At 51.7% G+C, this 14017-nt stretch overlaps 1 protein-coding gene across 1 annotated transcript in view; it reads right to left on the bottom strand.

Moving 5' to 3' along the window:
* TBX3 (T-box transcription factor 3) overlaps positions 1–7484 on the bottom strand; it is a 34334-nt gene extending 26850 nt beyond the window's left edge. The window contains exon 1 of the mRNA XM_059827901.1: positions 7448–7484. Within this exon, the coding sequence (XP_059683884.1) occupies positions 7448–7484 (37 nt within the window). The remainder of the gene's footprint in view (positions 1–7447) is intronic.
* Positions 7485–14017: the final 6533 nt, after the last annotated feature.

Genomic DNA, 14017 nt, shown 5'->3' with positions numbered 1-14017 from the left:
TTAAGTCCTGCCTCCCCCCAACCATCCCACCTCGATGACAGAGGCTGTCCAGATGCCTCTGGAATCTGGCCGGACCCGACTGCCATCTTCATCGGTGGAGAGGACAAAGGCTGCATTCCCCATCTCCCAACCCAAGGGCCTGTTGCCACCTCCCAGTGCCTGCTGAAAGCCCTCCTCAAAGGCAGCTCTCAAGTGTGGCGTCTGGTGGAGCCAGGACCACTCAGCCCCGCATTCAGCACTCCTGGACGAAGGGCTGGCTGCAGCCATTCAGGCTGAGGGCATGGGGGGTGTTGCTGAGGGTCCCGTCCCCTCCGCAGAGAGAGGTGGAACGAGTTTCAGTAACCCCTAGCCAAAACCACCTTGTGAGCAAGCAACGCAGCCCAACATCTCATCACCCAACCTCACACAAACACCGCTTAACGGGACCTTTGGATGCTCTCTTCCAGCATGGGTGCCTTAAGTTATATTCAAAGAGCCAAATACAAAAGTCACAGGACATGGCAGAGTGTAACTGAGGTCTCCTGATGGGTCCCACATGCCCACGTCAGGTGCCCAACTTCCCAGGACAGAGCTCCTGGGCAGCAAAGTGCTCAGACACGGGATGCGCTGGATGCAGGACGAAATGCCAGGTCTAAGCTGCTCTAAACATCTTCATCTAAAGTTTGATAGGTGCCACGTTCCGCTCGGGATCTCCAGCTGCAATCCTTTTCCTGCAATAGGCAACGGAGCCAAAGTCACCCGTTCTTACAAAAAACCCAGAGAAGGTTTCTCATCTCCCCGTGCCTATTTCTTAGGCTCATTCCAGCGACGATTTCCCAATTACACAAAGTCAAACAGTTTCAACAGAAAAGACTGGGAATGCCTCACAGGAGGACTCTTGGCTCCCCGGGGCTAGGAAAGTATAGAGAACCTGACCCAAATGAGGCAAGCGTGGGGATGTGCAAACAGGTCCCTCTGCTCATGGCGACAGCCCTAAGCCCTGGGCTGGGGTTATAGCCAGAGGCAAGCACTCGAGATTCCTCTAAAATCTTTGGGAACATCTAAGGGTTCGGCACTTCTGAAAATCTCTTAAGGCTTCTTCAGATGCCTGGAGAGAGATTTCACAGCTTGCTTCCTCCTAATAGCTGAATTTCGAGTCTCTGGCCAGAAAAATAGGCTGTGCAACTTCAGAGCACCTTCTCTAGGATGATTAAGATTAATAACTCACCGTTTCACCTACGATACACACCATTATTGCGTAGTAATCATGAGATAGTATCTCCCCTGGTAAAACTCACCCCAGTGAAGAAGACGGACAAGGATATCACAAAGGGGTACGGGGGACGGGGAGAGGAGTTAAACCTTTTATAGCCTGCAAAGAGAAGGATTGCCTTCCCTACTGGATTCCCTTTCGGAGGCTGAGTCTTACTGGGATGATTCTGCCAATGAAGACATCACAGGAAGCAATGAGGCCAAGCATATCCTTTGGAAACTTAAAAAAAAAAAAAAAGGTTTTGGTTGACTTTTGCTTTTCCATTACAGTTTTTTGGGTACCATTTTTGCAGGCTAGTCACAATGAGCAAAACCAAGGCAAGAGCCAATGCCCAGACAACAGCGCTGGCAGAGCAGCAGCAGCGGAGCAGAGATGCGGCTGGTTTCTCAGCTGCAGTGTGAATACTTCAGCTCAGCAAGTTGCATATGACCACTCTGTAGAATAAATGTTTTTCAGGGAAGAGGCAGAGATGCTCTTTGGGATTGGCAGGGGGAAGAAGAGGATGGAATACAATACTATTTTGAATCGTCTCTTTTCCAGCCGCTCTGGAGTCGATGGGGTGACATTTAAAGGGAGGCATCAATCCAGGCGCATGACCACGCAGGGTTAGACACCGCAGTGCATCTCTCCATGGAGGTGCTTACTCAGCCGATGCCGGCCAGAATTTCAGAGAGAGGGTGCATTACGCCTGCGTTCCCTTGATCTCGGATCAACCACAAAGTCAAGTTCAAGGTCTTGTCCTCATTGCTTTAAATGATCCCGACTCTGCCTCTCGGAGAAACCACTTCCCCTCCTGTATGCTGGGATCACCGGAGGTGCTGGAGTTTATACCAGGAGGAGGTTGCGAAGCGGGGAGAGTGCTGACAGCAGGCTTTGCTCAGTGAGAGGCCCTTAGCAAGACAACCCACTTCTCGCCTCCATTTACCAAAGCCTGGATGTGGTTACCTCCTGGTGGAGATCTACTTTTTTTCCATCAAGGATTTCCCAGATGGGAACGCGTGCACGTTCTGCCCTGCTGCCCTGTCAGGTCTCAGACATGCTGGATTTCCTTCCTACTACTGCTCCCCTTCTGCAGAGCACACACAACGCATCTAAGGCATCCCAGAAGTGCTGGGTTGGCTGCACCTCTCCGAGACGCAGCCTATCTGCATATATTCAATGACCACGTCTGGGAAGTCTGGATGTGTTCAGCCTAGACATAATTTCCAGGCACGGAAAAGGGTGTGCTCAGAAACCTCAGACATTTTCTAAGCCTACTCAAGACCTGCCACGATCAGATAGTTTGTCCAGCCAAAGAAGTCCTGAAGATGGAGCACATGGCTGGGAAACATCAGATTTGGAGGAAGCTAAGGACATTCAGAAGATACTTCCGAACGTGCAGTTTTTCTTGCATGACACGCAGGGTCACTCTTGTCGACAAATATCCTATTTTAATATTTCATTAAACTTTCATGGTGTACTTCGAGTCCACGATATAGGCACAGTCAACAAACCTAAAAATCAATTAATCAGTCCCTAAGTGAATGCCCACTGAGAGAGAGAAAGGCTCCCATTAATTTCTCCAGACTTCAGGTCAAGCCCTAAATGTATAAAGATCAAAAGACCTGGAGATTAGCACTGAGCAAAGTCATCAGCGGTGGGATTTCCAAGGGCCACACTCAGCCCCTTGCAAGTAGCCAAGCAAAAAAATATTGACCCAAGATTTTTTAGTTCTCTTTTTTTGCATGAGTCAACTCTTGATTTTTTTTTTTTTTTAAAGAAAGGAAACGGTGAAAGAAGTTGTTTGCACTTTTCACCACAAGTGATAGTTTTCCTAGAGGCATGTGTGTGCCTTGCACACACGCATCGCTCCCAAGTTCCTGAGAAGATGAGTGACAGCCAAATTGCCTTGCAGCCTTCGCTCTTTGCACATCTCCCCTGCCAGGTTTGCACCGGGAACAGGTGGCTTTCGCACCTAGCACATATTTCTCCTGGCTGAGTGTTAACAGTGAAATCAAATCCTTTCCTTTGACCTAGGAATTTTGATGGGAGAGGGAAGGGTGTCTTGTTTGAGGGGGTGTGGCACTTCTTTCCACAGGAACATTTATCATTTCTTTGCTGAAAAAGAGACCAATAACCCATACCCCGTGCCTGTTATTACCCTGTGAATTCAAAGGTGTCTCATTTTTAATGGGCCCTTAGCAATAATGCAGGCACCTCATCATTTATCATCTTGCGCTGACATCTTCCTTGATGTGGAAAGCTCCTGAATGGCACTTCTGAAAGAGGTTTCAGCAGAATGAGCCGTGAGGGGTCTTGCAGCTTTTCCTATCGTCAAGCAAAGGGAAGACCCGAGGCATGTTTTATGCCTTTGCGCAGGAAAGAGTGACAGTATCAGCCACCCTATGTTCTCCTCTCCAGCCTATCTCCAATGCCAGGCACAGCACAGGGGATGAAAATCAACCTCTGAGGGCCACATCTCCCTCTTCAGCAAGGGCAAGAGGGATGAGACATGGCAGCGTGGGCAGGAGAGCCCTGCTCCCACCTCCTTCCCGCATCCCGTGACCACACCGGAGCCAGCACGGCGCGGAGGTGCCCCTGCACAGGGCAGAACTGACCCAAATTACTTCCCCTCCTTCCCAAAGCAATGCAGAAACGAAGGGGTGAATCACAGCTTTGACCTACAATTTGAAGCCTGCTTTTTTCCCAGGGCTTTAAGGAAATCTCATGTTAAATCCATAACCGAGTCCTAAGGGAGACAGGCAAAACATCCTCTGACACAGCTGACCTCCTTTCTCTCTCTCTCTCTCTCCCCGAGAAGATGTTTTTCAAGGAAAGAAGCCAAAAATTCAGCTTAGGGAAATGAGCAGAGCTTGGCTGGGTTGGTAGGACTGAGCTGACTTCGGCCAGGCAGGCGCTGCCTCCTAACCTGCTCCTATGCAAATCCCACCGCCACCACCAACAGTCTCGCTTTGGCAAGGCTGCTCTTTCCTCCTGGTAGCCAGGTTTGTGCAAATAGTCTTGCCGCAAATCCATTTGCAATGGCCTTAAATGACAACTGCTGATTTTGATGCTCGCAACAGCAAATCTTCCATTTTCCCCTCGGAGGGTTTGGCAGCGCGATGCTGATTTTCTTCTCCAAACCTTGCCTGGCAAAGGTTTCCCTATCTCATAGCCTCATGCAAGCGCAACACTCTGTAATTACCAGGTCCGGAGTCTTTCATTCAAGTGCCTTCAAGGACTTTGAAGCATGAAGAATTTTGACTCGGGGGCCCCTGAGGCAAAAGCCCAAGGATTACTTTGCCCAATTTACTTATGAGTAAACTGAGGCACAGCAGAGAGGAACCTCTAATTTTCACGAGTCTGTTCATTCAGGGTTCCTCGTTTTCCACACTCCCAACTCAAAAATGCCCTAAAGGCTTCAGTATTCAAGGCTGCTGAGCAGCCAAATACTTGGCGGAAGGATTTTGCAGCGCTCCAGAAAGTCAACTCCATCATCTTCCAAACCACCCACTCAGAAAAAATCAGGGCATCCAAAACTGGCGGTTTGTTACACTCAGCTGATAATAGGGTGCGTTATTAATGAGCCCCAAATCTCAACCTTTCTGCACTTTCATTGAAGAGATATCTAGAGGGGAAAATAGGAAAGCAGGTAATATCTTCCCCCTCTTCTGCCCAAGAGCTCAGTGCGTGGGCAAAGGGTGGGAGGAAGGGAGGTATTTCCAAACAGCTTCACGGGAGGCTCGGTGCCTGCACTCGCCCGGAGACACCTCTGTCACAAGAAGCACGTAGGGCCACGAGCCCCAGAACAGAACGAGCGTGGCCTGGTTTCCAGCACATCTGCACCCGTGGTTGATTGCCCCTTTTAACTAAGTTACGCTAAGGCTCAGGCATGAACTTGTCCCTCGTTTGTCCCCGAGGGTTCTGCACAAGGGATGGACTCTCTGTTGCGTGGTTTTTCCAGCGTCCGCTAATGTGCGGACACCGGCCACGGCTTTATCACCCACTCCGGGTACCAAGCAGCTGTCCCCAGTGCGGATCCTCAGGTCTCTACCCAGCAATGAGTGCTTGCTATAATACCCGCTGCTTTAGCGGGAATCACTAATGGTCTCCTCCCCTATCCTACTGCCGTCCATTGTCACCGAAGTTTTAGGAAACGGTCACCCTTTGGTGAGCTTTGACTGAAACCACCATTTGCCTGTAAAAGGTACTAGGGGAAGGGGATGGAGGGGAAGGGCAAAGCCACTTAAACCTCCTTTTCTTAGCAACTGTCTGGAAAAAAAAAAAAGAATAATGTGTGTTATCCACGTGCAGCCAGAGAAGAAGCTACAGGAAAGAATCCATCAAAGAAGGAAAGGAGATTCAGATATTCAAGGAAGAGATTTCCAAGTTGACTTATGATTTTTCCTCCAGGATCTCATTGCAATAGGCACTGTGCAAACACACACTGAGAGACAATTTCCTGCACTAGATATATTAAAATCTAAGCTGCAGAGACAGAAAGCGTGTGGGAGGGAAAATGGGAGGGTTAAGGCGCATTGAACTGACTCACCCCGGGTTACTTATCTGGTCAAGAATAGAGGCAGGGAGAAATAATCCAAGGCTCCAGCGTGCCAGTCCAACACTCTGTCCTTCAGACAAGCTTGCTCCTACCTACCCCTTCGATTTGTTCATAAGGGCAGGGAGCAAGGGCCACCTCCTATCAAAACGAGAAGCTAGGCAGCGGCCAAAGAGCAGCAAACGGAGAAACAGCACGAGAAGGCCATCTGAGAATGCCAAATACTTGTGAGAATAAAGCGTCTGTTGCCAAGAAAAAAAAAAATGACAGTGCCACAGGCAGGCTGGAGTACCTCAGCACGGTTCTGCTCATTAAGCATCAGCAGGATCCGCTCCACATTATCAATCACTAGTGCCAGGTAGAGTAGAGGGGAGCTGTGGGCTCAGTCAAGGCCATACCCCAATTAGGAGAGCACCAACACGTGGTCCCAAGGCAGTGATCTGGATGTGTCGGGCAGGGAGAGAGAGGGGTGACAGAAAGAGAAAATAACGCCAAAATAGTGATGTAAATTAACCGCTATGAGTAAAGGAAAAGAGAGGGGAATCCGGTGCTGGTAAAGGTGAATTAAACCTTCCTTATCCCTATGAACCCCTGAAAGAGTTAACAAAATAGTAGGAAAAGGAGAACAGAGATTCTAATTTATGGAGAGGTTCAAAGGGCTTTTGATAAAGCCCTTCAGTAGAGTCTCTGAAGGAAATTTTATAATCATGGGGTTGGGAGATAAAGTGCTGTCATAGATTAAAAACTTGTTGAGACAGAAAACAGAGGAGAAGGAAATAAATGGCAAATGACCAGCATGGAAATAATTTAGGAGAGGTGTCCCCGGGATGAATTTGGAAAGTGGCTAACTGTAGTATGACTTTATGACTAACAGCAATTAGACCCGGTAAAATAATAAATAGAAGCATACTAACAACGTTGATCCTGTCCCCATTGCCTGCATGTGCTGCAGAGAAGAGTCTGATCGAGAACAACGCATCAGTCTTTTTTGATGACTTCAGGGGGAAAAAAAAAGCGTTGTTATTCCCATTCATTCCCCATAAAAGTAAGAACAGAAACATTTCAATGACACCTCTCTGTCCCCACACTCCCTCCGCGGGCAGACATTTCGAGAGCGCACCGACAAAGAATACCTGGCACCGGGAAAGCGGAGGAGCAGGATTTTTTTGGCTTTCGATTGCAATAAAGTTTTCAGCGATTCCCTCCCCCTCACCTCTCCCTCTCTTCGCCGACTGCCTTTCCTGAGCTCGTACGGGCTACGACCCGCTGGCTGAGAAACACCCATGGGAGAAAGCGAGCATCGTGCTTCGCTGGCAACTAAAAACTATTTAGCTAAGTCAAGCCGAGGTGAGAACGCTGGCAAATACCGGGGGGATCCAAGAGGATTATCCAGAAGGGTGGGATACCAGCAAATAAAGCTGAGCAGCAGCTAGATATCAGCCTAAACTGGACTTTTCCTAAGTCAGTCCCCGGAGTTTGCAAGGGATGAGGGAGAAGCGGTCCTGCCACCAGCTGCCTCTCAAGACTGGCTCCCGCTGCCCCCCGGGAGCCCCCCCACAGCCCTCGCCCGCTCAGCGGGCCGGGGCCAGCCCACGGCTTGGGCACGGAGCCCTCCAGAGCTGAAAGGCCCTCTGCAAGGAGTGAGGATGGGGATTTACTTGGCAGCAGCTCGGCACCGAAGCGATTCTCCTCCATGCTGCGAGGAGATGCTGAGCTTCTGCAGGTGCCGTGCGTGGCACAGGGCACATGAACAAACTCGAGGCATCTTTTACCAAAATAGGTGCGGAAAAGATGACGGTGAAACGCCCTTTTCCCACTTCCCAAACACAGGAAAACATCAACTACCTGGGATGCTTTCTGCACGCTGGCTGCCCCCCGCCTCGGCAGCTCCGCTCCGAGACACAGGCTTGGAAAAGGTCCTTTGCACCAAGTCCAGCCCCTTGTTATCCGTGGAGGAAAAAAAAGAGCAGTGTGGAGATGAACCAGATTGCACTGTACGTTTCAACCAGCCTTTAATCAAGTCACGCGATCTCAGGATAATTCAGAAACAAATGAAAATTGATACATTTTCGGCCTGCTGAGAGCAGGGAAGGGGAAGGCTGGATGCGGCTGCTGCATGGGCATGAAAGGCGGCATGGATGTTCGCGGTGGGTCCATGCCCTCCCCGCTCCCCCCGGGGAAGAGCGAGGCAGCTGCTCGCAGCAAGAAGGTGCTCGGCATTTTCAAAGAACCGGACTCTGAGTAAGGAAAGGGTTGCAGGAATATTGATTGCACAAGATGGCTGGTCTCCTGGCTTGTCTTTGTGAGCCTTGCTATTTTTTTTTTTTCCTCCCCAGTGCGCCCACAACGCCAGCCCTTTTATGACAGAATTATTTTAGTGAGCCTAAACACAATGTGCCTTACAGCTGTAATTCTGGGACTCCTCGAGCATGAATCATATGATGCGCAGAGCTGATAGTGGGGGCAGAGGCATTTGCTTCGTTTCCAGACAGAGGGATGGAGTCAGACTCCATCCGGCTGAACCAGTGCTACCACCGCTCCCGCACCTTTCTCCAAACACCACGTCAAAGCAGGGCCAGGTACCTCTACTAGCCCTGTTTACTGAAAACCACCCTCCCGAGCCGTGGTGTGTCTGAGGAATCAAAGCGCGGTGTTGCCGTCAAGAGCTCAAGGCATTCCAGCCCCTGGTCTCTTGCAAAATCTCATGACCTTGTGTAGGCAAGGCCACAAAATTCACTTGTTCGACTTCATTCTCAGACTTTCATTGAGTTTGACTCAGGGAAAAAAACCAACCAACCAAACAAAACCCCCACAAAGTATCAGAAATAAAAATAATACCAAAGGGAAGGGAGTTTGCAGGGAGGGAAATCTCACTGCCCTTCCCTCCTGCCCGGAGCGATGGCTGTCGGGGACCGGGTGGCAGAAGCACCGTGAGCCATCACTGCAAGCGATGGAAAGGCTTGCGGGCAGGATCGTGCCTATCCCGGGAAGACGGGCGGCGGGGGCTCTGCAGGGTGCTGCGGGGAAGCAGGAACGGGCAAGCAACCGGCTGCAACTCGCTGCTAGATGGACCCTCCCTTCGGCTGCAGCCATGGGGCCGTGGCAGCAGGAGCCTTAGTGGCAGCCGTTGGGTTTTAATTTTTTTTTTTTTAATTCCCACCCATTCTTTTACTCCTTTCTCAGCCCGTCAGATCTGAAGCCATCATATCCAGACCTCCCGGAGAAAAAGCAGTGAAGAAAACCTTGGGACGGAGATTTGAGAGGCAGGGAAGGAGCTGAGAGCGTGCACAGGTGCCTTCCTCCGAGCAGGATTGTGCATTTCTCCGAGGCCTAACGCACACTGGCATCGTTCCACTGACTTCAGAGAAACCATGCTACCTCAGGACCGGATTAATTTTCTTTAAGCAAATGCTCATGACACTTTTTTTCACTCACTTTGGTGGAAACCAGCACTGTCCCCACTGTCCTCCTGTTATACAACGCATCTCCAACACTTCACTTACGTTTTGTTTATGTAGCCTCACTCAAAAGGTTACCAGCACAAAAAATACACCATTTTTACTATTTGTAGGTCATAGGATTTCACAGGTACGAGTGTCCTTTTATAGCATAGAAGCAAACAGCCAAGAACATATTTTGATTACCCTTTAAAACTTGCTATAAAGGTGTTAAAAGGAAAGAGTGTTTTTATGTGCCATGTCAAGCTGTAATCTACTCCATATCTCACACGCACGCTCTTCCAGCAGAGTGCAGTTGTTTCAAGTCTGTCTCCAATGTTGTTCTTTTTTTTTTTCCCTAAGTAGCGCTTGTATAACCAGCAAAGGAAAAGCCGAAAAGCATATCTACGACTGGCTTTTTAAAGTAGCAATTCAATGTTGTTGTCCTCCTGCCCCAAGGAGTCATGTAGGACGCTATTACCTTCCCATGGGAGGCGATAAGAAAGTCTGGGCTCAAGTTACCAGCAGAAACCCTGGGCCGGTGACAGAGAACCTTTCGTGTCCTGCTAGCCAGGAGCAGCCGCACGCCTGATCCACAGCTCCAGCACTCCTGGCCTGCTGTGTGCAACTCCGCACACCCCTACCTCGGAGCCGGAGATGGGGACATGGGTCAAGCCATGGGGTCTCTCGGTGGATGGGTCCTGCAAAGTGCCCAGCCTTGTCTCCAGCCCCATCTACAACGCCGGAGGAGAATTAAGTGGCCTACAGCTGGAATTAGAGGAGCCAAAGAGCTAAGCAAGGCGGTGGGAGACGCATAGGAGATAAGCCTGGGCTTTGTCTCCCTTGCGCGAAGAGCCCTAGCGACAGCACCGCGGGGAAACGGAATAGCTTTGACTCCCTTTAGCTATCTGTTGTGAAGTCAGGGGAGGAGAGCGCTTAAATGCCATAAACCCATACCCTAATCCCCCTCCCACTAGAGCCTGCTGACAGCCCCGCGTGCGACACCTCCGAGACGCAATTATCATTAGCCGAGATCCCCAAACGACTCCCAGGGCAGCCCCATCCCCGCATCCCGCGCGTCCTCCGCGCTCCTCGCCCTGATGCGCTGCCCGAAGGCCGCCCGCACCCTCCGCCAGCCATGCTTCTGCTCTCTCGCCTGGCTTAAAAGCCACAAGGCAAACGCAGTTCAACTCCTGATCAGCTTAAAAATAAACAAACAGCAACCCTCCTAAAACAGGAGAGCTCAAACAAATGATTATCGCCTCCCCCTTGACTCTGGCTAGCAGGGCCACGGAGAGCCGACCGCTCTTTCTGCTTCTGTGTGGTCTCCCTTATAGACAGGCGAACATAAAGGACTAAGTCACTGCAACTTAACGAGTTACCGCTCGTTAGCTGAAACGCACTAACTGCCGGCGTGCGCCCTCCCTACAGATAGTTGGGGCAAACTCATTTTATTTGTATGGGGAAGGGGCTAGGACAGCATTTTCCAACCTCAGAGCCTAGAGCTGGTTTCGAAGAGGTTTGCAAAAGGTAACTGGAAAAACAAACCGCTTGTCACCAGGGTTAAACCACTAACTCAGGGATCCACACCCAGCGGGAGACAAAAAAAAAAAAAAGCGCCTTAGAAGGCTGGCAGAGATGGAAATCAGTGGGCCAAGAGCATGCCAAGAGCACGCGCTCAGCTGGTTAACACAGCCCCGCTGATAAGCGGTAACTACTCCTGATGTTTAATTGCAGGCAACTACCTGTCCATGCTTTTATTCCCTGGGTGCGAGGAGTGCCTCCGGACAGGGCCAACTGCAGCAGCCGCTCTCTGCTCTACGCACAGCGCAAGGACACCCCAAAGGGGAAAAGAAATAAATAAGCGAGTAATTAATATGCCCGTTTCAGAGGAAAGTTTCTACGTTGTTGGAACCGCCAAAGATGGAGGGTTTGCACAGAAAAACCGTGCTCCAGCTATTTTTAATCTCTCTCTTTTAGCGTGCTGCAAACCGTGATGCGTTCAAAGCATTTTTGAAGCGTGACAAATATTTTTAGGAAGGGGAAAGGCAGAAAAAGTTAAGCGGGGTGAAAAGGGAAGGAGGGAGGAGGATCTGCTCCGGGTGACTTCCCATTTGGGATGGGGCAAGAGCAGCCCCACGGACAGTTAGTGCCGCGCAGCTGACAGGCTGCGGCTTGTTGGCGTGGCCCTGCCCTGTGTCAGCAGAGCCGTAGCCCGATAATTATACATCTCTCTCTCTCTCTCTCTGGACTTTTGCACAGAGACAGAGCTCGAGGCGCAAACCTGAAGCAAATTGCACAGTGGCATCGGCGTGCTAATAAGATGCCTCCGTGTTGGAAAGCGTGAGAAATAAGCTGGCTGAGCTTTAAAAAGCAGGAGGAAGAATGGATGACAAAGGCCGTCCCCGTTCATCCCAGGGGCATGGGTGTCCCTGCTAAGGAAGGGTGTCAACCCCGGTCAACCCGTCCCCCGTCAAGGCCTTCCTCACCCATCTCCCACAGGTGAACTCAGGGCTGAAGCCGCGCAACAGGCAGTGCAGGGGGGGCGGAGGTGTAAGCCCGGGCTTTGGCACTGGGCTGCCAGCTTCAGCAGTGCCGCTTGAGCCAGGCTTCTGCCCAGGAGAGATTTATTTTTACAAACAGGTTTTCTCCATCAGCAAAGCTGTTGGAGAAGTGGATTATTTAGGAATATTTGAAACCTTTGGGTTGCTGAGTTTTTTTATGTAGCCTAACTTGGTTGGGATCTCTCATCTTCTGAAAAATACTACGGTTTTATTTCAGGGTGGAAATTTCATATGAAATCCAAATGTACCTTATGATTCATTTCTGTTGCCAGCTCTTTTATTTTTAATAACTTCTGAGATCACCGAAGCAATGCTGTTTTCAGAGGACGTTTTGTACAACCTGTCCAGATGTTCAAATACCAATATAGAAGTATTCCAAGAAAAGAAGGCCCTCTCTTCTGTCGTTACAAGAAATGTATTTGCTCTCACATTATTGACAGATAACCCCTCTTGGTGATCAGCAGAAGTAAACATCAATTTTTATTTGGATTTTTGTAAATCTTTCTCTATGCCATCTATCTAATGAACTCGCCCCAAAGAGCATCTCCAACTGGTGCCGCGCTATCATTTATACTGCTGGGCTAATAATTTAATTTTCACTGCCGGGGGGGGGGGGTGATGGAGGGAAAGAGATGATTTTACTGAATTGCTTCACTTTGGATAATGTTCATCCTCTGGCCACTTCTGATTTATATCTGCCATCGACATCTCCAGTTTCTTAGAAATTAATTCCCTTCTTTGAAAGCAAGAAGAATACCCTGCCTGGCAGCGGAGGCAGCCCAGGACAGCAGGGGTGTGCGATGAGGCTCCACCGAGCAGGGCCACTCGAACCCCCCCGCACCCCGAAGGGCAGGCTCCGGGCCGCAGCCGCCCCCCCCCGCGGCCGGGGATGCGGGGCAGGAGCGGCGGTGGCTCCGCTGCCCGCCCGGGGGGGGAGGCCCCGCGGCCGACGGCCGGGCAGGGCCCCGGGCCATGGAGCGGGTTTCTCCTCCGCCGTCCCCGCCGCCGGGAGGGGCCGGAGCGCCCCGCGGGGCTGTCCCGGGGCTCCGGGGGAAGGTCCCGCCGCGGCTGCGGGGCGCGTTCAGCAGCTCCTTTGGGGCTGCCGGGAGGGGGGGGGGGGACACCCCAAACCTCCCCAAAAGCCCGGCTGTCGCAGTCGACCCCCTTCCTCAGCACCCAGGGCGGGGTGCTGGGAGCCGGCTGCCCCCTCCCTCCCCCGGGTCCCCCCCCGGGCGGGCGCTGCCGGCCCCGGGATGCGGGCAGGTACCGCGCTGCCCTGAGCCTGCTGCAGGCTCTGGGGGGAAAGGAGGGAGAAAAACCCAACCAAGGTACCATTAAAGTTAATTGTTTTTATTGCTGGTTTAACAGTGTCTTGTAAATCTTTTTACGACCCAGCCCAGGAACACCAGTGAGGCCTGAACCGGCGCTGGAGCAGGATGAGTAAGGGAGCGAGGAGAGGGGAAGAGCAGCTCTCCCTCCCGGCTCCCTCCCGGCTCCCTCCCGGCTCCCTCCCGGCTCCCTCCCGGCTCCCCGTCGGGCAGGAGCACGGCAGGTTCGGGGCCGCGCTGCCCGGAGGAGACTCTTGGCGGCGCAGAAGGGGATGGAATAAACCCCAAAATACTCCCCACCCCTTCCCCACCCAGACAAGACCTGAACCTCCCCTTCTGCCCCGGCAGAAGGCTCGGTTGGGCCCATCAAAGTTTGCTTGTTCCTCGCAGGAACGCCGCAGGAGCCCACGCGTGTCCCGCGGCTCGCGGGGACCTGCCACGGCCACGGAGGAGGAGCGGGGGCACCTCGCTAAGGTCCCCGCAGAGCACGGGAAAACCCCTTTGATCTTGTGTACTTGCAAGGAGAAAGCTAATCCCGTGTTGTGATATAAGTACCAGATGCTCCTTGGAAGAATTATACCGGGGCACAGGGTTAATGCTCCAGCTTTTCTTTAAAGTGTCCTCTGGATTATTCCCTGATTAAAAGGATTGTTCCCCAAACGGCTGGAGTGTCAGCCCGGCTGTTATTGTTGTTGTTGATACCAGGGCGGGAGAAAGGACATGGGGGGAACAGGGTGTTGGGATTTATTTCCTGCCTCAATAACCTCCCCCCCCCCCCCCCCCCTTGCCCGACCCCTTTTCTCCCTTACGAGCTCACCGGGGGTGGCTCGGCCACTGCCGGAGCTGCTCACCCAGGAGGGGAGGGAGGCAGGCCGGGGAAAAGGGTGCTGAGAGGGTGT

Source organism: Gavia stellata, chromosome 21 (genome assembly GCF_030936135.1).
Source record: "Gavia stellata isolate bGavSte3 chromosome 21, bGavSte3.hap2, whole genome shotgun sequence".
Lineage (NCBI taxonomy): Eukaryota > Metazoa > Chordata > Aves > Gaviiformes > Gaviidae > Gavia > Gavia stellata.
This window is presented reverse-complemented; position numbering and strand designations above follow the sequence as displayed.